Source organism: Eleutherodactylus coqui, chromosome 2 (assembly GCF_035609145.1).
Source record: "Eleutherodactylus coqui strain aEleCoq1 chromosome 2, aEleCoq1.hap1, whole genome shotgun sequence".
Taxonomy (NCBI): Eukaryota; Metazoa; Chordata; class Amphibia; order Anura; family Eleutherodactylidae; genus Eleutherodactylus; species Eleutherodactylus coqui.
The window spans coordinates 311,426,947-311,454,838 of NC_089838.1; the positions used below are offsets into that span (position 1 = coordinate 311,426,947).

Sequence of the window (27,892 nt, forward strand, 5' to 3'; positions counted from 1 at the left end):
CGGGGGTGAGCGGGGGGTTGCAGAGGGGAGTGGGAGGGGGAGAGAGAGAGAGAGCTCCCCCCTGTTCCCCACTGCTACCCCACGCTCCACCACGCCGCCCCCGAATCTTTTCGCCCGAGTAGTCAGTTACTCGAAAAAAGCGATGCTCGATTGCGAAATCGCCCTAAACGAGTACGTTCGCTCATCTCTAAATAGAACCCATTGGTTCATTCACATTTTCGTGTTTCATCCCCCCCCCCCCAAAAAAATAATAAGCAGGGCGCTCTATATTCCTGTGTTGCGCACGAACACGGCACATATTAAACTAATTTAACTTAATTGTCCATTGAAGTCAATAAGGGCGCGCTTGCGTGAATTTTTTGCGCATGCAAATACCCACGACATGCTCGCTCAAAAAATACAGTAAAACACGCACAGTTGCGCGCAAAAACTCAATGCCCATTGTACAAATGCACGGATCCATTGACTTGCGCCCGTGGGAAGCCGGCCTAATAATGAGGAAGAATGCATACTAGTGGCTCCTATAAGCTCCAGCACCCCCCGCCGGAGTCACTGCTCATAGTTGTACCCGAAACAAGCAGAGCTAAAAGGTGCAGTGTGAGGGCGCACTCACATGAGGGAATTGGCGCAGCTGACTTACACACGCAAAAAAAATGCAACTATTATAACCAATGGTTTCCTAAAGGAAACGCTCAGATGAAGGAATTGATGAAGGACGTCAATGACTGAAATTCCCTGCAAAGATCTTGACCTACCTTTGGTGTGCAAAGCGCAAAAGCCTCCATGGGAGACTATGCAAGCCGACCGGCAAATAATAATAAAGGGATTCCCCAGCAGCAGGGATGGAGGGAATCCCCAGCGATGAAGGGAAAGCCCAGTGGGAACTCCCTTCATTTCTGCAGTGGGGCTTCCCTTCACTGCAGAGAGAGAGAGAGATGGAGGGAGTCCCGAGGGGAGCCCCCTTCATCTTCACTATAGGGCTTCTCTTCATCTCTCTCTACAGTGAAGGGAAACCTGCCACAGAGATGAAGAGGATTCCCCCGGGGACTCCCTCCATCTCTCTCTCTCCAGCAGCGCGTATTTTCATCCCTTCTGTTTGTCGTGGAAAGATCGCTGCTGAAGATTGTGACTTTAGCGCGGAAAAATCGTCCGTTCAGACAAGCTTTCCGCAGCTATAGGTGCGATATTTTTTGGGCAGCTAATCGCTGCGCAATTTTCACACCCGTGTGAGTGTCTGCAGTCTTCACACATGAAGCACATGATAGGTCTGTGGCTCGCATAGATTCCAATCATTAAGCCACTGAGCTGGACTCATTAGCCAAACCGGTAATGACGCAGAACTAAAATCAGAATGGCAGTGTAGAGCATGGAAGACGGCGCGGTCATGGAGCAACAGCCATGAGCCTGCGATATAGTCAGAAGTGAGGCAGGCAGTGTGTTTGGGGCTTCTAGACTGAAATAGATAATGAAACCAAAGATAGAGAAACTTCACAAAGCTAATGAAGCGCAGCTAAAAACAGGTGCAGTGTAAAGCATGGGGGCAGCCGAGCGTGCAGCCAGCCACAGCATCTCTATCTGAGGTCCTAAATGTGAAACAAATACTGGTCCTATATAGTCTAGTGAAGTGGGATCATAGCTATACCCTATTGAAGCAGAGCCGCATTGTAAAGCATGGTGGACAAGACAGACATGGGTTCTGGACTCAATAGGAAAGCTTTTGCAGTAATGTGTAGTGATTTTATGGTAAAAGTGGACTTCATAGGATACCGTACCCTGCTTCCTGAGACTAAAGGGGCAGCAGTGCTGGTTTATAGTGCAGCATCCTCTTCTAGATCTTTCCGTGTGCTGCGCTGCAGCCAGCCATCCGCTGTGCTAGGACTGCAGCTACTCTGGAGACTGCGCTGCAGTTTCGGGGCACCGCTCTGCAGGGACAAACAGTGAGGTGCTGCAGTACTACACACGCATGGCAGCCCTTCGTTTTCTGGATGGCGGGTCTGCAAGGTCGGACCTGCAATGATCATAAAATAATGGCATATCCCAGTGGCACACTGTAAAGGGATGGAAATATCCCTTTAAATCCCAAATGAAATGTTTCCCTCCATACTGCCACCTAGTGTTAAGTGGCTGATAGTAGCAGACATATAGTACGGTAGCATCATATACACAGTTTGACGTAGAAGGTGATGAAATTCGATTTTATTCCCATTTTTCAGTCCGGTGTTGGTCGCCTTTGGCCTCAGTGACTGCAGTGACCCTCCTCGGCTGCTTTCACCAAATTCCCATAGATGTGTGGAGGGATTTGCCTTCATTCCAGGAGAAGAGCTTCAGATAGTGATGCGGGGGATGGTGGGCGTAAACAGATATGACATTCTAGCTCGATGGGATTGAGATCCAGACTTTGGGTGCCAATGCAGATGTTCTGCTCCTCCAACCAAACCTCAACATTGCATGGTGTATGACATGGTGCTCGGTCATGTTGGTGGAGACACAGTGCTGTACCAAAGTATTGCTGCAGGGTAGGTGATGCCACATAGTCCAGAATGTCTCTTTGCCCATTGGCATTGAGGGTGGACTTCACTATAACCGATGGCCCTAGTCCTTCCCAGAACCTTCTCCAAACTTAACTGTTGGGACGATGTAGTCGCGTAGAACCCACTTTCCAGGCAACCGCCACACCCAAGTGCTTCCATCTGATCGAAAGACGGTGTTCTGTGGTTCAGCTGTCCACAACACTTCCTTCCACTCATTTACATCCAAGAACTGCTGTGATGTTTTGTGCAGTCACTTGTCCATGGTGCCCCTTCACATGCAGTTCCCTACGGACGGTTTTGGTGCTAATGGATGTTCCAATGACTTGTGAGACCCCCTGAGTGATAGCAGACAATGTGTGTGATGTCTTCATAGCTCACACAAGTCTCCGTTGTCATCCCACCACCAGACCCCGTAGTCTTCCCACCACCAGACCCTGTAGTCATCCCACCACCAGACTGTGTTGTCATCCCAACACTAGACCCCGTTGTCATCCCACCACCGGACCCCCTTGTCACCCCACCACCGGACTCCGTTTTCACCCCAATACCAGACCCCGTTGTCATCCCACCATCACTCCCCATTGTCATTCCACCACCAGACCCCCTTGTCACCCCACCACTGGACTCCATTGTCACCCCACCACCACTCCCCGTTGTCATCCCACCACCACTCCCCATTGTCATTCCACCACCAGACCCCATTGCCATCCCACCACCGGACCCCCTTGTCATCCCACCACCGGACTCCGTTGTCACCCCAATACCAGACCCCGTTGTCATCCCACCACCACTCCCCATTGTCATTCCACCACCAGACCCCGTTGTCTTCCCACCACCGGACCCCCTTGTCACCCCACCACTGGACTTCGTTGTCACCCCAATACCAGAACCAGTTGCCATCCCACCACAGCTGCCCATTGTCATTCCACCACCAGACCCTGTTGTCAGCTCTGGGGGCATCTGATGGTTTCTGTCCTGGGATATGATGTGCGATCCTCTCTTTTATACCTAATGCAAACACATCACCTTCCGTAAAACAACTTTCATAAGAGTATGGAGCTTGGCTTTCTTCTGTGGCCCATCCCGTAGTATGGCGGATAGTAGTCCTTCTGTATATTGTACAGTACTAACCCTTTACTAACCCCTTTTATTCCTGTAAGGCCTGAACTGCTCAAAGTGAGTATTTAAGATGGTTTTAAACATTTCCCATTTATTGTTTGTACTCTTATTTTAGAGAACATTGTCCCAGTCAGTAAGGTTAAGGGCATCACTGAGCTGACCGAACTTGGCTAAAATACTAAAATGTAGTATTTTCATAGCTCCCCTATAGTAGGGAATCACATGGAAGTATCACACGGCATAGTAATCACAAAGGGTACAACACCACTTAGTAGTGCCATATTATAGTGTACTACACATTATATACTCATTGTAAAAAAATACTCCACACCTAGAAGCAGTTGTCATTTTGCTGTAAAACCCGGCATGCAGTTATATCTCAGGCAGACATACAGATGATGAGAGTTGTGGTGATTAGATGAACGGTCTTGTCACCTCAAAGACACTAAACTTGGCCTACAAGAGGCTCTCGAGGCTCCTTGTGTGTAGTGACCTCTTCTTCCGCTTGTGTAGAGCTTGTTGACCACTAGACGCCTCTACGAGGCAGAGAAGAGATTTCACCCCGTTACCAGAGTCTGAGAGGGGCGCATTATTGGGATGTGAGAAGCTGGATGGTCGTATCGATGAATTGTCCTCCTGACCAGACTGTTAGGAGGTGTTGGGACCAGTAGATGTGTGAGGGCACACAAGGTGACCGGGCTCAGAACGCCCCCTACAGACCACCAGTAGAGAGGAGCGTCTGACCAGACTGTTGGGAGGTGTTGGGACCAGTGGATGTGTGAGGGCACACAAGGTGACCGGGCTCAGAACGCCCCCTACAGACCACCAGTAGAGAGGAGCATCTGACCAGAATGTTAGGAGGTGTTGAGACCAGTGGATGTGTGAGGGCACACAAGGTGACCAGGCTCAGAACGCCCCCTACAGACCACCAGTAGAGAGGAGCATCTGACCAGAATGTTAGGAGGTGTTGAGACCAGTGGATGTGTGAGGGCACACAAGGTGACCGGGCTCAGGACGCCCCCTACAGACCACCAGTAGAGAGGAGCGTCTGACCAGACTGTTAGGAGAGGTTGGGACCAGCGGATGTGTGAGGGCTATAGATGAGCGAGTATACTCGCTAAAGGCAATTGCTCGAGCAAGCATTGCCTTTAGCGAGTATCTCCCCGCTCGAGACGGAAGGTTCGGGTGCTGGCAGCGGGCACGGAGCTGCGGGGCAGAGCGGGGCGGAACGGAGGGGAGATCTCTCTCTCCCTCTCTCCCCTCGCTCCCTCCTGCTGACAGCCGCTACTCACCGCTCCCCTGCTTCTGTCTCAAGCGGGGGAGATACTCGCTAAAGGCAATGCTCGCTCGAGCAATTGCCTTTAGCGAGTATACTCGCTCATCTCTAGTGAGGGCATATAAGGTGACCGGGCTCAGGACCCCCGACAGACTTTGGCTGAAAGACATTTGGATTCACGGACCCCAGTACATGAACGACCTCTGACACCCACCATCGCCTCCATTTGCAGTGTCTTCAGCGATGAATCCAGGTTTAGTTTGGGCGCTGACGACGGCCGTGTTCATGACTGGAGACCTCGGGGTGAGCGCCTCAATCCTGCCTTTGCTGTGGAGTGGCACACTGCCCCCTGCTGGTGTGATGGTCTGGGGGGCCATCACATATGACAGTCGGTCCCCCCTAGTAGTGGTACAAGGGACAATAACAGCTCAGCGATATGTTCAGGACATCCTGCAGTCACATGTGTTCCTCTCATGGCGGCTTCCAGCAGGATAATGCTCGGCCGCACACACAAGGGGGCACAGGAGCCCCCACAACATTGTCACACTTCTGTGGCTGCCCGGGCGCCAGATTTATCACCAATAGAACATGTATGGGATGATCTGGGACATCCGTATCACATTTTGTATCCAAGCTAGAGGCGGTACAACAGGGTACTAGAGCCTCCATGCCCATCCGTGTCACATCTTGTATCCAAGCTAGAGGCAGTACAATAGGGTACTAGAGCCTCGAACTGTATCACATCTTATATCCAACCTAGAGGTGGTACAACAGGGTACATCTTGGTGCGTCTTCGTGTCCTGCGTGCCAAAACACATCCCCTGTGTGCAGAAAAGTACAGTAAAATACGCCGCCGCTTACGTAAGAAAGCCTGGTTCATAGCGCAAAAAAGTTGTGACAAAACTTTATTGATTTTTTTCTGGATCAACGTGTGTGTGGGGGGTGGAAACGGGTTGAACTGGACGGACATTGTCTTCTTTTAGCCTAACATACTATGCTACTACCGTGTTTCCCAGAAGATAAGACCCTGTCTTATATTAATTCATCCACAACGCGATGGCTGTTATTGGTTCTCGAGCGATGCTCAGCCAATCAATGCAGTGCTCGATGAAATAATCACAGCCATCACTTCCTGGAGGCGGGGTTTATGAATGCCGTAACTAGGGAGTGATCTTCTGTGGACGACCAAGGACTCCGGAGAGCAACGAGATGACCCGGACCGAGCCTACTAGGTAATGTATAGTTTTTTTTAATGTAATGTAGCTAGGGCTTATTTTTAGGGTATGGCTTATATTTCAACCCTCGCTGAAAATCCCTAAAAATCAGGGTAGGGCTTATTTTTGGGGTAATTGCACATTCGTCTGTGTGAAGTGGGTCTAAGGGGCAATTTTGGTCCGTGAATATTGGTATTCAGTTGGTAAAACATACTGGCAGGTAATATGCCTGAACGGGCCCCTACTCTGCTACCGCCGCTAACATAACAATTAATTGTGGGGCCTCATAACGAATGCATACAAGAGAACCTAAAAGCATAAATACAAATGAAACTTTATTATACGAGTACAATGTATATATTACTTCTAATGATACAGAATTATTACATGTTCATGAGATATTAGAATTATTTCATATATTATATTTATATGTCATTTTACACACATTTTCACATTCGTAAGTCCCACAGAATGTTATAACTCAGCGTCACACTATAAACATAAGTTACTGTTCTGACAACTTTATGCGCAGCAGTCTGACATCACGAGCGTTTCCCTGATTGTATTTGATGGAACAGAAAATACTTAATTTACATAATTAATTGTTTTAATAACTAAAGGCTGATTAACACGCAATGATTATCGCTCAAAATTCACCCAAACGATGGCTTTTGAGCGATAGCCGTTGCGTATAAATGTGTGTCCATTGTGCACTTACCGCGCACTCTTCGTCCATCGCTGAGTTCAGCTCAGCATAAAATCTGTCGTCCCTGATAAGAGGGACGGCATGCTGTGTTCTCCACAGGCAGCGCTGATAGCATTGTATGCAGCTGGCAGCCCGCGGCAGAACAAAGCAGATGTATTTAGAGAACAGACCACCCGCTGTTCTCTAAATACATACAAATGAAGCGAGTTAGCTACTAATGGGCTGATTTAAATGGCTATTAAGCCTAATAAGGTCCACATTTGTTTCCTTTTTCAGAAACATATCTGGATCTCATTAGGTAATTACGCAGCACATTGCACGCCACACATAGACTTCTATGGGAACCATTGGCATGAGAAAGGAGCGCTCAAAAAAAGGAAATGAGAATGAACCCATTGTGTGCAAATACATCCGCCTGAAGGCGCCCTAAGAACGGTTTTTAGGATTATTATTATGCTTTGGGGCAGCTTCGTATGAATTACGCAGAGAATAGAACCAAGAGTTCCTATAGGATTCTACAGGTGATGCGCAAATGTGTGCAAAATACACTGTGCAATTACGGGAAAAAAGACACATCTGGACCTCATTAGGCTAAATAGCCATTTAAGTAAGGGTGAGTTCGTCGCACATATGAATAGGTCTTGTGTGCGTAAAAAGTACAGTAAACTACGCTGACGAACGTACAAATCAACCTCATTCACAATGCAAATACGGTGCGCTGAAGCGTGCCCATTTGCGCATACGCCAGTGTAAAGCCGCCATTATATCAAGTACCTGGTAATCACATGAATAGTGCACATTGTTTTGGTATTCTTTGATGTGCTCTTTAAAACAAAATATGTCCTCTCTTCCTCTTTAAAACTGCAAAAAGCCCCAAAATACTGAGCCCTGGCTCCCACATTCCATTCTCAGGCAACCGGTAGGATAAATGCTGTTCCACTTATTAATAAAGCACTAACGAATCTCTACAAGAGCTCAGGACTCTGGCATGGGGCCCCCTGACTGAGATTTCAGGCCAACATTAAGGGATAGTCTGATTGTCCCTTCTTCATCTATAACCTATCCCCCACAATGAGAGTGATTTTCCATTAGGCCCCAGAGGCATGAATCTTCGATCAGCCCTGTTTGAAAGTGTGCTTGCTCCTCAGGGGCGGGGCAGTTGGATTTGATACAATAGTCTCCATACAATATTTACTTGTATATGTCCATTTTGTTGCCCTACTCTCTACACTCTGATATCATAATACTTCAATGGGTTGTCCTACTTCTTGCTGTTTTGCTGCAGAAAGCAGATAACTCCATACATTGCACAGTGGTCTGGATTGGTATTGCAGTCTGAGTCCCATTCATTTCAATAGGATTTGGCCTGCAGTACCAACATGGACCACTGCACAATGGACGGAGCTGTCTGCTTCCTGCAGCAAAATAGCTAGAAGTGGGACCCTTTAATTATACTGAAAATGTCCATCTCTGGGAGCAAGGGTTAGTTCCTGGCCATAATGCTTGTAGTCTGCTTACCTTCCTGCGCATTTTCCCTAAGTACAAACACTGCCAGAAAGATAAAAATTGTTAAACTTTCTAGAATGTTTATCTTCCTAAACTTTCCCATATGGGAACCCTGCCGATCAACTGGTCACCAGGCCAGAGCGCTTGTGCATGGAGCTCCGTTTCCAATGCATTGACCCGGCTTGGTATTACAGGTCATTCACTTCAAAGGGAACTATGTCTGCAGTACTAAATCTGGCCACTCCAGTGGGAACAGAGCTGTCTGCTTTCTGCAGAAATCAGTGCCATCCATGAGCACATCAACACAGGGGAGCAGCTGATTGGCGGGGGTCTTGGGCCTTGGACCCCCACCGATCTCCTATTGATGGCCATTCTGAGGATAGGCCATAAATAGTTTAAAACGTAACAAGCCCTTGATTATTTTTTTCCCTTAAATCTTGTTCTGCTTGTTTTATTACGTAATCATCTATAATACTTGTTTAATATAACATTTAATCATTTAGAATACTTGTTTACCATAACATTCAGTACTTGATTTGGTACCGTAGAAAATTTTTGGCTTAGTGACCATCTACATGGTACAACTTCCCTTTTTCAAAAATTCCCCTTAAAGCAATCCTCCGGGCCTAGACAAACAAAGATGGCCGCACCAGCTTCTCTGACTACCTGATGCACCCTGTGCACTAGTGTGCATCACTAGTGTAAGACATTACACCTGCTTTGATTGGCCAGTTCCACCCACATGAGCAGCGCTGGCCAGTCAGAGCAGCATGTAGTATCTTAGACTACCAATGCATACTAATGAGAGCATCAGGTAGAAGCAGTGTGGCCATCTTTGTTTGTCCAGGCATAGGCAAACCTTCTCCCATGATAAAAGGTCACCTCCCTTGAGGTTTCAGTGGTCAGGCTTGGCCTTGAAGAAGTGGTTGCCGAGTTGTGACAGCCCGTTTACATTGTGTCATGTATCAGATTTACATCTTTGTGTTATTGTAGACGCCTTGATTATCAGTACAATTGTTAATTACCGGTCATACTGATTGCTTGACCGGTGTGACTGCATCCGCTCACTCTCTAGATAAGGGCCCTTTTCCACTGGACGATCTGTCGGGCAACAGATGTCCAACTGGTCTTCCCAGCAATCATTGTTCCTGTGCTTGTACACAGGAACAATTATCGCTACCGTGTTTCCCCGAAAATAAGACAGGGTCTTATATTAATTTTTGTTCAAAAAGGTTTAACTTTTTACATGTATAGCTGCCTGGACACTATTTAAATTGACTTTTTAAATTAACTGTTAGCAGGGCTTAATTTTGGAGTAGGGCTTATATTTCAAGCATCCTCAAAAAGCCTGAAAAATCATTTCGCATCCTCAAAAATTCTGGAAAATCGTGCTATGTCTTATTTTCAGGGTATGTCTTATTTTCAGGGAAACGGGGTAGTGGATGGAGGTGAAGAAGACCGTTGATTGTTCCGGCCTGCCTGCCTCCATTCACAATAAACAGGCAGTCGTTCGTGGATCAACGACTGCCTGTTTACACTAGCCGATTCGTCGTTCGGTTTTCTGCATGCAAAAACTGAAAGACGAACAAGATGCAAATGAATTCTCGTTTGTCAATCAGTCGGGGCGTGCCTTTACACTGATCGATTTGTCGACCCATGTAAAAGGGCCTTATGATGCACTAGTGCATTAGTTTAAAATGGCTACAAGAAAACCTTCCCAAACAAATTAACCTCACTTGAGCACTACAATTCTTAAATCTCGAATATCATGGATTAATCTCACAGCCTGTTTACCTATTAAAGGGTGTGTACACTTTTGCAACCAATGTACTTTATTGCTCCAATGCCACTAAAACAATAAATGATGCAACTTGTCTAGATTAAGAATTCCCTATGGTTTTGTGTCTACAGCTGCCATGCAGACCTATGTGTTTCCATGGTTACAGACTACAAAGCCTGTGTAGTCTGATCCTGCAATTGCATATTACTCCTTATTATCTGACCCCTGCTTTTTGCTAATCAACTGTCTTTAGAGAAGGCAGATGAAAGGGAGGAAGGGTGGCTTTGCAGAGGATGACTATTGTCAGAATAATCACTTAAAGGGTGAATACAGATAAGAGTTGCATTGTGTAAACATGGCCACCAACAGGGTGACGAGTGATAATTTTCTCACTAGTCTTTTCCTTTCAGCTCACCTAAAAAATAGTCATTGGTTCATCAAAAGTCATCTGGTGTAACGTCATAGTCGCTTGTACCGTGTTTGAACGACTTTTCAATTTGCATGGAGATTTTTCCCCTACGAACGATGTCTTGGCCAACGACTAACGAACAATTAGAGGTCTGTGTAAAAGCTTTCAAACAAATGTTGTGCGTATGCTTCATCGACTTTTTTAAGCAACTGCCTGAAAGATAGTTTCTCACTGTAAAGGGACCATAACTCATCATTACAGGATCAGACTACACAGGGTTTGTTTGTAGTCTGTTTCCATGGAGACATATAGGTCTGCATAGAAGCTATAGACACAAAAAATAAGATATTCTTAAAGGGGTTATCACTAAATCTAAAGTTATACCCTATCCACCAGATAGGGGATGTTTATGAATGGTGGGAATCCCTCCACTGAGACCCTCACTGATCCTGAGAACGAGGGCGTGTACCCTCTCCTCCTCAATATGGGCTTACTGCACAACCTCCCCTCCCGCAGTGAGGAGATTCAATAGAGCAATGGAAATGCATGCACTGTGACGCTCCATTCACTTTTAATTGGACTTCTGGAGATAGCCAAGTACAAGCCCCAATGAAACGAATAGAGCGACCACCATGCATGCGCAACAAGCGCTCCATTCGGTCGGATGTCACTGCAGGTGGAAGAAGTGACCCTACAGTGATGAGATCAGGGGGACACGTGATGCCCGTTCTCAGGATCGGTGGAGCTCTCACTGATCATAAAGTTATCCCCTATCCAGTGCATTGTGGTAACTTCAGATTGTTAGATAACCGCTTTGATGAAGACTCTTCGATAAGTTACATAATAATTTATTTTTTTCTTTTAGATGTTGGATCAAATAAAAAATTGTTTGCAGAAGTGTACATACTCTAAACGCTGCCCTGTAGGCTGAGGGTCTTTAAACTGGCATGACCCTCCGGCGAAAACAATTGCAGGTGATACATTTCAAGAGGTTGAGGCTGCAATGAAAGAGGGAGCCATAGTTGAAAATGAGATTGTAGAAGGTCCTCACGGAGAGTTCTCCAGTGTTGTCTGCGTATTTCAGAGCAGTGAGTGGGGTGTAGAGAGGGTTCGTCTGTTCACGGAAGACCGGCTGCTCCATTCCTATCACCCTCACCGTGGCCTTTATGTAATGAGAAATTGACATGAGGTTAATAAACAGACCCAGGTTCATCAATTTCAACCTACCTTTTGAATCCTGTGTTGATCCAGAAAAAGCAAAAATACAAAACCCCAAAATTCCAATATGACAACCTATAGGCACCCCATGATCGTGGTGCAGAGTGCCAGTGGGGTAATTGAGATTGCTAATAACCATGGCATCAAGGTTTCAATGATCTGCATCTGAGTTATCTCCAGTGTTACTCATGCATCAAGACAGCTATATACGATAACTGAATCCAGCCACCGATTGCAATGGCACAGCATATCTGCCCACACCATGCCATATCCCAGATACCAATGTACAATGTACCATACTTTTGCAGCAATAACCACCATTTACCTGTCTTTATGCAGTTATGGGTAGATACTAGTAAAATAATGAATATGTCAACCCTTGAAGTGTGGGTTTAGAGAATTAAAGGGGTTGTCCCATGAAAGAAAGTTACCCCCTATCCACAGTATAATGGATAACATGATGATTGGAGGTCCAACCGCTGGACTGCCCACTGATCTCAAGAACTTTTGCACATTCTAGCTGCCGCTCTACTCATTTCAATGGAACTATGGCTATTCATTGAATTGAATGGAGCAGTAGTGCATACAGTATGCTCCTGGATGCACTGCAGCCCCATTCTTGGGATTGGTTGGGTTCCCAGTGGTCAAACTCCAACGATTTAGGGGATAACTTAATTAAACATTGTTGAATAGAAACTGCAGGGACAGCCATTGAGCAAACATCAAAGGTGAAATGAGGTGTGTAGTAGACAGTGCGTGGCTCGGGTGTCAGGGTTCAGGGCCAGACATGTCCTAGGAGCCAGGTAACCAATGTGTCTAAAAATTTACCCTTGCCACCCAACTTTTTGGATTCTTTTCTGTTTCTTTCTATGAGAGTTCTTTATGTTAAAGGAGGAAATACGATTTCTGCACCTTGTTCTTATTATTGACCACAAATAGTACAGTCAACAATAACGCAAGCTGGATTCCGGAAAGGGTTACTGGCTCCTAAAATGTACATTATTTGTCCATCACCGGTATGGGTAAAGATGACTGATAACTGTGAGCTTTGGTTGAGTTTTAAAGGAGTTTTTTCGCTAGTGGTGGCTCATTTCTAGGATATCCAATCAATGTGGTATTGATGGAGGGCCAACCGCTATAAACCTCCACCACGTTAAAGGAAAATTGCTAGCTACGCACAAGAATCAGACCAAAAACAGCAAGACGATAACTGGATGACTGGAAAGGCGTCATGTAGAAATGATTGAACCACACTCAGTTACTAACCTTCGCCACGGCATCTGGTGTCTGCCCCAAGGTGGCAAAGATTTCATGCGCGCTAGGGAGGTAAACCTCCTTAAAGTATCTTATGGTCTCGGCATCGGCTCCAGGAAAGTCTGAGCGAGCCACTTCCTCCATCAACTTCATCTCAAATTCTGTGTTCACGGGTCCAGGCTCTATTAACGAAATGCTGCACATAAAGAGCATGGATTGCATCACTCAGTCCTAGTAGAACAACATGGATGTTCATCATCGTACAGTCTATCTGGAGATACTGTCTAGATAGAACACCGAATGGCTTTCTAAATCCATTGTATTGGCTATGTTGTACTGCTATGCATGCCATTAGTGTTTTTTCATACTCCATTTCACCGACACTGCTTTTGAACTTTTTGACTAAAGTTGATGAGAATGGACGATATCAACCAAAATGTTCATTCGTTGTTCCGTGTTGGAACAAACTTTGAAAAGTTCAGGTCAGCCATTTGGCAGATTTCAGCAAAAAGTTTGGCTCTGTCTGAATTAGTTGAATCTACACCAATACTCTTACAACCAGTGTATAATGCTGTCTAAGAGCCATGACATTCCTTATTCTCAATGTAGCCTTGCAGCACTGGGGTCCTAGGTTCAAATGTGACTAAGGACAACATCTGCATGGAGTTTGTGTGTTCTCCCTGTGCTTCTGTTTCTTCTCCTTCTCATTTTTTCCTGCCTTTGGAAGAAGGAGGAGGTGGAAGAAGGCAAAAGGAGCACAGTGGCTCAGTAGTTAGCACTGGAGTCCCAGGTTCAAATCTCACCAAGAACAACATCAGCATGGAGAGTGTATGTTCTCCTTGTGTTTAATTATTTCCTACTGAAGAAGAAGCATGGTGGCTCAGTGGTTAGCGCTGTTGCTGTATCTGCTTGGTCAGATTTGAACCTATGACCCCAGCACTGCAAGATAACAGTGCTAGCTACTGAGCCATATAGGAGGAAGGATTTAAGTGAGTTCGGCCAAGACAAACCCATCACACAAAACTTTTAGCACGGTTCGACCCGAAAGAGGCTTTGATTTTTTTCAGTTCGCTCAGCACTAATTGGGTTGAATTAAACAACACACAATTATTTCAGCCAACTGAGGAGAGGTCGTCACTATCTGGAAAGAAGTCGGCCATATTGGAATTTTTTGTCCAATAGTTGGATGAAAGATTTTTTTGTAGAGATAGAAGATCTTTTAAAAAAAGGTCTTCTTTTCACAAAAAAATCGTTCGTTAACTAAAGATGCTTTATTGAAAGAATGTTCCAAAACAGCTTTCATCTATTGCCCGGTGCCATTGAACATGTATGGCTAGTTTGAATGACTGATGGTCAATACTGGCTAAAATGTGTAGGTTAACACTGTTCACCAGATGATCGTTCCTTCAACGGTTGCTCGCTCATCAGTCTTCTTCTATCTAACATGTATGGCCACCTTTAGACAAAAAGCATTTTGCAGATGGCTGACTAAAATTAAAAGCAAAGAAACACTGGGTCACATAGAACAACACTGTGTAAAAAATCTGGTCTCATTTCCTGTATTAAAAGGATTGTCCACTTTTTCTTATCCCTTTTTATTAGGTGGGTACTCTAAAAATAAGCTGAACTGAGGTTGTTGCCCTGCTGAGAACTCCAGAAATCATTTGTAATCTATGAGGTAAACTGGTATAAAGTTATCAATTCTACTGCAGCACCACCATAGGAGATAATAAGCATTACAGGATGGCCAAGGACCTGTCTACCATTGTGAGAGACACTCTTTACATCTTATTCAAACTACTCTGATAAGGTATTTCAAAGTGGGTTGCTCAACCCATTAAGGACCAAGCACTGTAAATTTACGGCACTTGGTTCTGGGCTTTAAACTCAGCCGATTGTAAAAATATGGTGGGGGTTTAAAGCTCCTGCTTCTGCAATAAATCATAAGCATGTCGGTTTGTCAGCTGTTAGCCACAGCTGATAAGCCGCAGGAGAAGGCAGAAGGTTTTTTTTTTTAACCCTTTCTGCCTCCTCCTTTCTTTAGTACACAGCGCTCAATAAGTGCTGTGTACTAAAAAGTGAAAGTGGAAGTATATCTTCCACTACACGAGCCGGCAGTCACATGTGAATGCCCCCCAGAGGTCTTATATGACGTCATGGTGGACATAGATAGTAAAAAAAATAACATTACATAAATAAGTAAAAAAAAAATTACAGAAAAAAATAAAAATATATACATAAGAAAGAAAATAACCCAAAGCCGACGCCAACCAAAACTATCGCTGTATGCACCCTGTAATCCAAAACCATACACATTATATATCAAAACGTCCAAAACAAATGAGGAACCCGTTCCTATACTTTATTTTAGGTTAAATATACTAATAAAAAAAAAAATATATAAATGTTAAAAAAAATAATTTTTTTTAGCTTTTTACCGCCAATAAAACTAAAAACCGGAAAAAAAAGTCAGTGAATAAGATATTTAAAATAGCCCTGTACATCATGGGGAAAAAAGCAGCAAAAGTGTCTGGTTCTTAAAGGGGTTGTCCCGCGCCGAAACGGGTTTTGTTTTTTTTTCAATAGCCCCCCCGTTCGGCACGAGACAAACCCGATGCAGGGGTTTAAAAAAAAAAAACGGATAGTACTTACCCGAATCCCCGCGCTCCGGTGACTTCTTACTTATCTTGTGAAGATGGCCGCCGGGATCTTCACCCACGGTGGACCACAGATCTTCTCCCATGGTGCACCGTGGGTTCTGTGCGTTCCATTGCCGATTCCAGCCTCCTGATTGGCTGGAATCGGCACACGTGATGGGGCGGAGCTACGAGGAGCAGCTCTCCGGCATGAGCGGCCCCATTCAGAAGGGAGAAGACCGGACTGCGCAAGCGCGTCTAATCGGGAGATTAGACGCTGAAATTAGACGGCACCATGGAGACGAGGACGCTAGCAACGGAGCAGGTAAGTGAATAACTTCTGTTTGGCTCATATTTAATGCACGATGTATATTACAAAGTGCATTAATATGGCCATACAGAAGTGTATACCCCCACTTGCTTTCGCTGGACAACCCCTTTAAGGTACAAAACAGCCTGGTCCTTAAGGGGTTAAATAACAGCCCAGCCTTCATTTCTTAAAGGGGCTGTCTAGTTTAGAAAACCCAATTTGAAATACCCTTTCAGGAGCTTTTCATAGCCGAGATGAGAAACTGCTGCCATAGGGTTACCCTACTGGAGCCTCCGTACCTCTCATTGAAGTGAATAGGAGCTATGGAAACCATGTAGAACCATATGCAATGCTATTTACATATCTCTCATTCACTTCAATGAGAGATACAGAAACAGCGTTCGGCTCTTTCGAAAGCTGTTCTGAACAGAATGCCAAGTTTTCCCACCACGGCCATGAAAAGCCGAGATGGCAATGCCCCTTTAATAGAAGGGTCCCCTATTCAGAACTCTGATTTAGAAACTAGATCAGAGAGTAGCTACAAAACAGCTCACTGATTTAATCGGGAACTGTGTAATACTTCATTTCCCCTGCGGTGGTGCTGTAGTCAGATTTAACACTTGCTATTAGGCTCCTCCTGTAATTATAGCTGGCACCCTGTAATCAGTTCCGCCTCCCCTTTATGACGTCCATGTGCCCACGATGGGATCACCTATTTAATAAGTCCTTCAAGCAGATGCAGACTTGCTCATCTTATTATGGTTAAAACTTGTCATTACTAAAAAAGGTACATTTTTTTATATACTCACAAGATATTAAACTTTAAGAGCTGCACGGCCAAACTCTCGCAGAATCCTTCGACTGCAAACTTTGATGCCGCGTAGATGTCATTAAATACAATGCCTGCACAATAGAACAGAAAATGACCAGAGAAAACATTAATTCCTCACATGCACAAGAAACGCAAACTGGTTTCTGCTGTGGACGATCCTCTTTTGGTAGAAGTTTCCTCCCACAATAGGCTCATCACAGGGTGTCCTACTGTTAAGACCTTCAGTGATCGCCTATAACCTGTGGGAGATTCCAGCAGCAAGTGTTTCATTTCCCAGCAGCGCCACTGCAGGCAGTATGACGCATTACATAGCGGCCACTGAAATCAAGACATTCCGGGTCCTCCAAATGCACTTTGTAGCAGCTCTGACCAATAAATGAGTGTCTATGATGGGGGATCCCTCTTTTAAATCAAAATTCCCATGTAAGCTATTTGAGAACAGGCTTTATAAACCGGTCGATCCCTTTAACCCCATTTTGGCCATAAGGATATGATGATTTTTGGGGGATTCTATCTTCACTTTTCAAAAGCCATAACGTTTTTCTTTTTCCATCGACATAGCCATATGAGAGCTTGTTTTTTGCATGACGAGTAAAAAACAAGCCCTCATATGGTACCATTTTTTGGGGACATATAGTGTATTGTATAACTTTTAAAATCTTTCTCGAAAGGGCAGGGAGAGAAAACACATCAGTTCTGCCATTGTTTTTCAGGGTTCTTTTTAACAGCGTTAATCATACAGCATAAATGACATGATAAATGTATTCTGCGGGGGTGGGGTGGGGTGGGGGGTACGATTATGGCGATACCAAAATGTTATTTTTTAGGTTATTCCACTTTTATACTATAAAAACCCTTTCTTTGGAATTTTTGTTTTTGCATCGCTCTATTTTAAGTTTTATAATTTTTTTCTTTTTTCATGCGGGGAGCCCTGTGAGGGCTTGTTTTTGCGTGACAAGCTGTAGTTTTTATTGGCACCATACTGGAGTACATACCGATTTTTGATCACTTTTAGGGCGCCTACCCACTGGCGATTTTTTTTCCTTTGCGTTTTGCGTTTTTTCTCAAGAGCAATTAGTATAGAATGTGTTCTTGTCCACTGGCGTTTTTTTTTCGGTCCGTTGCAATTTTTAACATAGGAACTGTCAGTTGCATATGTGTCCTTATTTTTCTCTTAATGCACCCATGAATGTCAATGGAAATTAACGGAAAACGCGGCGTTTTTCACGCACGAAAATCGGCAACGCCAGTGGGTAGGCGCCCTTATTGTATTTTTTTGGGGAGGCAAAATGAAGAAAATAAGCACTTTTGACTTTTTTTTAGCTTTTTTTTTTCAGTTTTGGCTGCGCTGGAGGGTTAAAAAACATTTTTTTTATACATAGAAGGGAAAGTGTGCAAAAAAGGGTCTTTTTTGTTACAATTTTTTTTTTCATTTTTCTGTCCCTGTGGCAGATTTGAACCAGAAAAGCTCTGATTGCCATGATAGTGCATTGCAGTACTTCTGTACTGCAATGCATTATCATTTACAATAGGCCATGGTAGGCCAGGACGCTGTCAGTCACACCTTCTGAGCTCACACCATCCACAGGACGTCAATTTACATTCTGTTGCATTAAGTGCCCCCCAGCCAGGATGTAAACTTACATTCTGTGTCACAAAGGGGTTAAATGACCAGGAGTTAAAGATGCTCCTCATTTTCCTTAAAGGCATTGTCCGGGACTTTTACTATTAATAACCTATTGTCAGGATAGATCATCAATAGTTGATTGGCAGGAGTCTGATGCCTTGGATCCCCTCAATCAACTGTTTTCCAGACCCACTGTCAGTGTGGACAGCACTGGAAGCAGATAGCGGTGTCCATATTGCAGTGGCCTCGTTTGGTACTGCAGGCACAGTTCCCATTGCAATATGGACAACACCATCTGCTTCTTGCGCTGTCTGCATTGATAACAGGCCTGGGGATTAGTTGGTCAGCAATGACCATAGTTGATCCCCGATAGGACCTGCATTTAACAATAAACTACGACTCGCCTTGTAGTCCCATCACACTGCTTATAACCACAATGTGACCACTTCTTCTCTTCTTCATGGAAGGGAGGAATTCTTTGACCAAGCGCACCACCCCGAAAAAGTTTGTCTCGAAGACTTTTCTGAAGTCGTCCATTGAGAAGCTTTCAAGGGGACCAACCTGGCCTACACCGGCGTTGTTCACTGTAAATCAACATTATACATTGTATCTCCATGAAAACCCATTAGAAGAGTCGACATGTACATAATACCTCAATGAAACTGATGAGAAGGTGTAACTCAACCACATGGACACTTACGCAGGACGTCCACTGTCTGACCAGGCAGCTCTGCAATGCATTTCTTCACTGACTCTTCACTGTTCACATCCAGTTGTCTGATTTCGAGGGTCTTATTGAGGGTCTCCCCAGCTTCTGCTTCCAACTTCCCACTTTTCTTCAGGTCCCTCATGGTGGCAAACACTGTAGATAAAACAGCAGCATGGGGTAATCCATAGCAAGAGACTATCAGCAGACTATAGAACCTTGTTGATTCGTATGAAGAGCCAGTGGTGCCAAACCAACACAAAGTTCTCAGACGTTCTCCGAGTTTTGACCTTATAACATTGTGTTGTTCTGGTGGATGTATGAAAAACCCATTTGGGATGGTAGGAAATGGATGAAGGTGTCCTTTATTTTGACTTTGAAGCCAACATGATTGGACTCAACAGTCGTCCTACACTGATCTCCTTAATTCAGGAGTTATCCCCTCTGGGCCAATAAGTGTTATCATAGTGTTAGGTATTACGCCCTGCAGGAATTACAAATAAAGATTTATCAGTTTGCATTACAGAACACCTCAACTCATCCCCTGAGTTATCAGTGAGTATTAGATGGCAGTCATATGGTGCATTAAGAGGCTTCATGATCGGACGGAATACGTCTTAAGAATAAGCAGATTTGCCTGGAGCAAAAGGTCAGTGTCTGAGACTCAGTGTTACAAGATACACTCACTGTCAAATAAAATCCCGCCCCCTAGAAGAAGTTTTCGTTTTTGCTGCAAAACCCGGCATGCAGTTCCATCTCAGGCAGATCAGTAAATGATGAGGGTTGTGGTGATTAGATGAACGGTCTTGTCACCTGAGACCCTAAAAGTGGTTCCCCCCTTGGCCTATAAGAGGCTCTCGGAGGCTCCTTGTGTGTAGTGACCTCTTCTTCCTCTTGTGTAGAGCTTGTTGACCACTAGACGCCTCTACGACGCAGAGAAGAGATTTCACCCCATTACCAGAGTCTGAGAGGGGCGCATTATTAGGATGTGAGAAGCTGGATGGTCGTATCGATGAATTGTCCCCACCGGCCGTTCTGACCAGACTGTTAGGAGGTATTGGGACCAGTGGATGTGTGAGGGCACACAAGGTGACTGGGCTCAGGACGCCCTCTACAGACCACCGGTAGAGAGGATCGTCCGACAAGCACTAGTAGCTCTAACTGTTTCAGACAGGTGTCGCCATCGTTACACCCCTCTGTCTGTTGGAATAATTTCCAAGCGCTTGGCTGAAGGATATTTGGCCTTATGGTGCCCATTATGTGTACTGCTTTTGACACCCATCGTCACCTCTATTTGCAGATGGAAGCTACGGAGTCCACGAATCCAGGTTTCATTTGGGCACTGAGGATGACCATGTCTGTGTCTGGAGACCTAGGGATCAGTGCCTCAATCCCGCTTTTGCTGCGTCACACTGCCACCTGCTGGTGTGATGTTCTGGAGTGCCATCACCTAAGACAGTCGGTCCCCCCTAGTAGTGCTACAAGGGACAATAACGATATGTTCAGGACATCCCGCAGCCACATGTGTTCCTCTCATGGTGGATGCTTGATCGTCAGATTTATCGCAAAAATAACACGTATGGGACCATCTGGGACACCAACTGTGATAACCTATGAGTCTAGAGGCTCAGTTACAGTAAATGTGAAGCAATATGTCGCAGGATACCATATGGAACCATTATGCCTCCATGCCTGCCCGTATGACATGTTGTATCCAAGCTAGATGTGGTACAACAGGGTACTAGAGCTTCCATGCCTGCCCGTATCACATCTTGTATCCAAGCTAGAGGCGGTACAACAGGGTACTAGAGCCTCCATGCCCGTCCATATCACATCTTGTATCCAAGCTAGAGGCGGTACAACAGGGTACTAGAGCCTCCATGCCTGCCTGTATCACATATTGTATCTAAGCTAGAGGCGGTACAACAGGTACTAGAGCCTCCATGTCTATGCATATCACATCTTGTATCCAAGCTAGAGGCAGACCAACAGGGTACTAGAGCCTCTATGCCTGCCTGTATCACATCTTGTATCTAAGCTAGAGGCAGTACAACAGGGTACTAGAGCCTCCATACCTGCCTGTATCACATATTGTATCTAAGCTAGAGGCGGTACAACAGGCTACTAAAGCCTATATGTCCGCCTGTATCACATATTGTATCTAAGCTAGAGGAGGTACAACAGGGTAATAGAGCCTCCATGCCTGCCTTTATCATATCTTGTATCTAACCTAGGGGCAGTACAACAGGGTACTAGAGCCTACATGTCAGCCAGTATCACATATTGTATCTAAGCTAGAGGCGGCACAACAGGGTACTAGAGCCTCTATCAAATCTCGTATCTAAGCTAGAGGCAGTACAACAGCGTACTAGAGCCTACATGTCTGCCTGTATCACATATTATATCTAAGCTAGAGGCAGTACAACAGGGTACTAGCGCCTCCATAACATCTCGTATCTAAGCTAGAAGCAGTACAACACAATACTAGAGCCTACATAAGTGATGGTGAACCTTTTAGTGACCGAGTGCCATAACTGCAACCCAAAACCCACTTATTTACCGCAAAGTGCCAACAGTCAGGGGGCGGGGCTTATCACGACGTATTATTTTTACCCCCGTCGTTCTAAAAAGGATAGGGCCGCTTCTAAATAGACAGCGTGCAGATTTTAACTGCTTTTTGGATGCGGAAATACTGCAGAATGTCCTCAGCAGAAAATACTGTGGAAAATTCTTAAGCATTTCTGCATTCAAAAAGCAGTCAAAATCTGCACTGGTCTATTTTGAAACAGCCCTGCCCATTTCTGCCGCATGTAAACATACCCCAGCGATAATAGTGACCCTCCCCACAGGGATAATAGTGACCCACCCCCACCCCCCCAGCAATAATTGTGACATCCCACAGCGGCTCCCAGTATAATAATGACAACCCCTCCCCCCCCCCCAGCAGTAATGGTGACACCCCCCCCAGCAGTAATAATGCCCCCAGGGCTTCCACAGAACAGTAATAATGCCCCCCCTCCAGCCCGACATACTTACCCCTCCTCCTTGTGGAAGCGCCGCTCCTCTTCTGTAGCCGGGACCCTCCTCCCCCGTCGTCTCCTACTTGGTTCTGCGAGAGCAGGGGGAGGAGGGTCCCGGCTGCACACTGACATCACAGTGTGCGCCGGGATCAGCGCAGATAGCAGCGCTGAGTGAATGCCTGCAGGGGAGCCACAACCCCTGCAGGCATTTACTAATGTGAGCTGCCGATGGTGACGTGTGCCAGCAGGGAGGGCTCTGCGTGCCGCCTCTGGCACGTGTGCCATAGGTTCGCCACCACTGGCCTACATGTTTGCCAGTATCACATCTTGTATCCAATCTAACCAATATTAAGTCATGGTCGCATCATATGACCCTACAATCTTGGTGTCCTGCAACCAAGCAACCTACAGTGAATCACTATGTATATTTAGCCTAAATCCCGCTGATAAATTAACTGGGCTGTCCAATCGAAAAAAAATCCCCTGAAATATTACAGAGCTAAATTCATTCACAATGGAGAAGTACAAAAAGAATTTCCCGGATGATGTCAGATACTACTAAACAGATATAAAAAATGCTGTTGCAGCTGGCCGGCCGCAATCAGGAAGTGGTGCCAGGGTGGCATCATGATGTCGTCCACATGATCGCATTTTGTGCACATGCCCCGCCTGGACATTCAGTGCTGAGCACCGAAGACTGCCTCTTGCCTGTTGTTACAAAAGTTCCATGGAGAGTAGTCTGTCAGGAATCCCTCAGTGTTTTCTGTCACTGCAGAGGTTCCCTTGGGTGTTGTCTGTCTGGAATCACTCAGTGTTTAATGTCCCTTTCTTCTCTGCTTCAAAATGTACTGTAGTTTATGAATTAATTACCTTACAGGGAGGTGTTTCACTAGCTGCCCAATCAGCCATGACTGGTGTGCATTTATTCCACTCCCACCCTCACATGGGTGCTGGTTATTCTTTTGTGTGCACGCATGCTGTGTGGAGCTCAGTCTGTTTGTATGGTCTAAAACTTGTCCTGTTTGAGCAACCAGTCCCTTTGTGATCAGACGCCTAAGTCCTGTCTTGTTTGTTCCCACCGTCCGATGGTGGTTGGACGCCTAAGAAATGTCTTGTCTGTTCCCTCTGTCTGATAGGGGTCGGATGCCTGAGCCTAGTCCTGTCTGTTTTCGCTTTCTGATGGTGGTTGCACACCTGAGTAATGTCTTGTTTGTTCAATCCTGCTCGATAGTGGTCAGATGCCTGGGTCTAGTCCTATCGGTTTCTTCTGTCTGATGGTGGTTGCACACCTGAGTAATGTCGTGTTTGTTCCTTCCCCCAGATGGTGGTCAGATGCCTGAGTAAAGTCTGTTTGATGGTGGTCGGATGCCTGAGTGTAGCCCTGTCTGTTTCTTCTATCTAATGGTGGTTGCACACCTGAGTAATGTCTTGTTTGTTCCCTCCACCAGATGGTGCTCAGATGTCTGAGTAATGTCTGTCTGATGATGGTCGGATGCCTGAGTAATGTCTTGTCTGTTCCCTCTGTCCGATGGAGGTCGGATGCCTGAGTCTAGTCCTGTCTGTTTTTTCTGTCTAATAGTGGTTGAACACCTGAGTAATGTCTTGTTTGTTCCCTATGTCCGATGGTGGTCAGATGCCTGAGTCTAGTCCTATCTGTCTCTTCTGTCTGATGGTGGTTGCATACGTGAGTAATGTCTTGTTTGTTCCCTCCACTCGATGGTGATCAGATGCCTGAGTAATGTCTTGTGTGTTCCTTCTGTCCGATGGTGGTCAGATGTCTAAGTAATGTCTTGTGTGTTTCCTCCGTCTGATCATGGTCGGATGCCTGAATGATATCCTGTTTGTGGTGTTTGGTGTGAAAGTGGACTACTGTCAGTTTTATGCATAGCCCTGTTAGCATTTCTATATGTTATATGTATACTCATCAGAGGACAAGCAACTCTCTCAGCCCCTCTCACAGCAGGAAGTCACAGCACAAACTGAAGCACCAATTTTCTATAAAAAGTAAAGTAGTTTACCTTTAGGGCTAATGCCCATGGTCGGATTTCCACGGAAATACGATGCGTTTCACCGCAGCTATTAGATTCTATTGAAGCTAATAGCTCAATGTACACGCTGTGGAATTACCCATGGCATGTCTTATTTGCCGTGGGAATATGTGCGGATGGCTTCCATTGTAGTCAATGCTATATTTCCGCTATAGCACAGCGGAAGTATAGTGTGAATATGCGCCCCACCCAGCATGTCATATACCGTCATATACTGCCGGCAGTGTCATGCGGGAGCTACGCAGCAGATCCGGAGGTGAGTATGGGGTCTTTGGGGGGTGCTGCAACGGACTCCACTGCGGTATTCCACTTGCAGAGTCCGTCACGGCCGTGTGCATGAGGCCTTAATGTTTAGTTTTTTTACAGTCATTGTATTGTAAAAAGAATATTAATAGGCGTTAATGGTTTTAAGTACTTCTTAGCCTACTTTACAGGAATTGTATGAGATTAAAAAAACCAATGGATTCCAGAAAGTGTACCATTCTTGTCCATGGGCTGGTCTGGCATTATAGCTTAGCTGCAATACTACACACAGCCTATATAAAAAGTGGCGCTGTTTCTGGAAGTCAGTAGCCATGTTTCCATGAAGTTCTACAAGTCCTTTAGTAAGTAGGCTTAGACTAGACAGCAGTATTTCCAGCTACTAAAGTCATTAATTTGCCTATCAGGACTCCAAATGTCTCTATAGGTCAAGTGCTTGTATCTACAGCCTCCCGACCAATCAGAGAACAGGCCCCTATGTAAAATCTAAATATTCAGTTTGTTCCTGCTCATTGCTTACTTTGCAATGAACCCAAATAGTCTTTGACCCCCGTGCACCCTGTCTGGATTGCTGGGTGATTCAGTTCCCTGACCCATGACTTTGTTAAAGTGAACCTGTCAGGAGGTTTTGGAGGACCGAACCACAAGTCTGTCATTATGCAGCTGAGGTTCTGCTTTTGAGAGATGCCTGTGTGACAATTGTCTGTTTTGACATTAGCTACAAAAACAAGTTCTAGCTTACTCGGCATACGCCTTTGGAGTTGATTCCCAGACTCATCCCTGGTAAGGTGGGTTTCAAATGATGTTTTTGAGAAACCAGCGCTGGTTCTGTCACAGTTTTACATCTAAATAAGGGAGATGGAATAAATCCTCCACAGTGCCACCTATTGAAAGGCAGCATTCCTTCGAGTCAAAGTGGGACTTTTTATACAAGTCTTGTTACAATGGCTGGGAATCAAAAGCAAAGCCAGACTCCATGTACATACAGCTGTTTCCGGGTTATTGCCCATCATCAGTGTACAGTAGGAGTCTGGCTTTTGCTAGTGAGAGGCCTGGGACAGGGGTCAGAAACGCTCTTTTCTCCTTAGGGAGAGCAACTATATACTATAAACTAAGTGAGGAGACTCAAATGGCCACGCACGCTCCTCTGGGTAATATGCAAATAAGGGAGATGGAATAAATCCTCCACAGTGCCACGTCTTACATGCAAAAAACTGCATAGGGACAGAAATCAGGACAGAATGTGGACAACGTGATAGAGGAGAATCTGTGAGACAGTGCCTTCTTTAGTCTCCGTCTCACATAGTTTCCGTCGCTCTCAGTCTTCTACAGTGGATAGAAGAGCGCTGAGTGCTTTTGTATCCAGTACAAAAGGGATGGAAACTATTTGAGAGGAAGACCAAACAGTTCTCCATCCCGCATATTGTACTCTAGGGTTCTGTCCTGGCTTTCATCGCTATGCACTTTTCTGCATGTAGAACAGAAACCATGATGGAACCACAAACCATAAGCTCTTTTCCTGGCTAATACCAAAATGTACCACTGTCATAGGGGCAACTTTAGAAGGCTAAACCCCACCTGCATAACGGCATACTGGTGGTTTGGGGTTTGGTGGCACAAAACCTAATGATAAGTCCTACTTTAAATTGTTTGTACTACAGTTTTGACTTTGACCATCCTTTAGGGCTCTCCTCTACTCATATAGTCCGTCCCAGCTTAAAATCTACAAGAAACCAGCAACCAACCACTCCACTATATAGTTTCAGTAACAGAAACACTTGCCTCAGCACTCACACACATTGAATATCTGAATAAAACTTGACGACTGTTGTTTATACGAACTGCACAAAAATACAAGTTTCTTGATCAAAACATGTGGGCTCATCTGCCACGTCCAGGCAAACTTTATTGGTTTCATTCGTAACTACACCTGTCTTTAAGTCAAAAGCCTCCAAGTGAATGGGAAAGCTGAATACGTGGCTACATACTCACTGGACCACCTGGAACAGATAGGCTTATGAAGTGCACGATAAAAGTGTAGGCAGCGTGGGCCCACATGTTTTGATCAAAATGTGCACTGAGAAACTTGCATTTTCATGCGGTTAACATTAATAACAGTTGCGCAGATATTAAATGTGCATGAGTGCTGAGGCAGGTGTTTCTCTTACTGTGTTTGCCGCAGCCATCGCTTCCATGTACCATCACATTTTATTTATCAGCGCTGACATTGGTTTTTTGCTCCACTATATATGATCTGCTTCCATTTTACTAATATTAGCAAGATAATCAAATATCGAATACTAATCAACAGACACCAAAGTTCTGGAGCCCAAACCAAAGTTTCAGAAAAATGGTGTTCAGACCCGACCGGACCAGACCAGTATGGAACGTAGGCCACTAGTTATGTCTCGTTAGCAGGATGTCGTCCGGACTACTACTTACTGTCACACAGGTTACACATGGAGAGGGAAATAGCAAAGGGGAGCTATTAGGTTGGTTTAATGCCATTTTAACGATCTTCTAGTATTCTCTGTTATCAGTGCTCAGTTATTCTAGTGTGACCTCTCGATCCTATTACCTTTCATAACCTCTCTATCTCCTCCTATTACTCCGCATAACATTTCCTTGTGGAACTCTATAGAAGTTTCAGTCACAGGTGCCCCCCTTTAATTTCTTACCATGGTAACGCTGCTGGGGGTCCTTCGCCAGCTGCACTGCAATCTTCAGGCCGATGCCCGATGAACACCCTGTTATGAGGACGGTCTTCTTGCTGTCATTAGCCATTGTGCCTTGTTCTCAGCGAGCCGCCAACCCTCCTCTGCACGAGATCCCGGATTATCATAACACCACGTGACAGAGAATTTTCCTGACGACTGTCCTTTTTAACCTCTTCACTACCCCAAGGGTCAAAGGTCTCGTAGGTTATATAAACTATTACAGTGGAGCTAATCTTTTTGTTCCTTATCTCTGTTCGTATTTATCAGTATACCACTAATTCTATCAAGTCTACAGAGGTACAGCAAAATCAGGACAGTAGTCATCAACACTCATATATATGGGTCTTTTTAATAACTTTATTTGCTGCTGGGATCTTCGGCAATCAGTTGTGATCTGTGGGGGAACCAGGCAACAAGTGTTCCATTTCCCTGCAGCGCCTCCACAGGTAAAGTGAAGTATTGCACAGATTCAATTGAAATCTATGGGTTCTCTGTGAAATGTATGCACATAATGGGTCTTCCAGAGATGTCCTTTATCAGTGCTCTAGCTGATAGGGGGCCTGAGCTGAGGACCCCACCAACTATTAAATGAAAATTTTTACAATTTTTTGAAATTCAAATGTACGTTTTAGTAATGAAACAAAGGAAACCATTTTCACAAATGTACAAAGTGTGAAGCATAACAGGATGTACGTAGATCAGAGGATAGTGCATTTCCTTTC

The 27,892-nt window shown here is 45.1% G+C and overlaps 1 protein-coding gene across 1 annotated transcript; it reads right to left on the reverse strand.

The window, feature by feature from the left end:
• Nucleotides 1-11,062: 11,062 nt before the first annotated feature.
• Nucleotides 11,063-27,240, reverse strand: RDH8 (retinol dehydrogenase 8). Its single transcript, XM_066590067.1, has 6 exons — nucleotides 27,132-27,240; nucleotides 19,119-19,280; nucleotides 18,823-19,002; nucleotides 16,769-16,862; nucleotides 13,026-13,209; nucleotides 11,063-11,703 (listed from the first exon to the last, which is right to left on the reverse strand). Exons 1-6 carry the CDS (start codon nucleotides 27,235-27,237, stop codon nucleotides 11,479-11,481), a joined length of 951 nt encoding a protein of 316 aa, XP_066446164.1. The 5' UTR covers nucleotides 27,238-27,240; the 3' UTR covers nucleotides 11,063-11,478.
• Nucleotides 27,241-27,892: the final 652 nt, after the last annotated feature.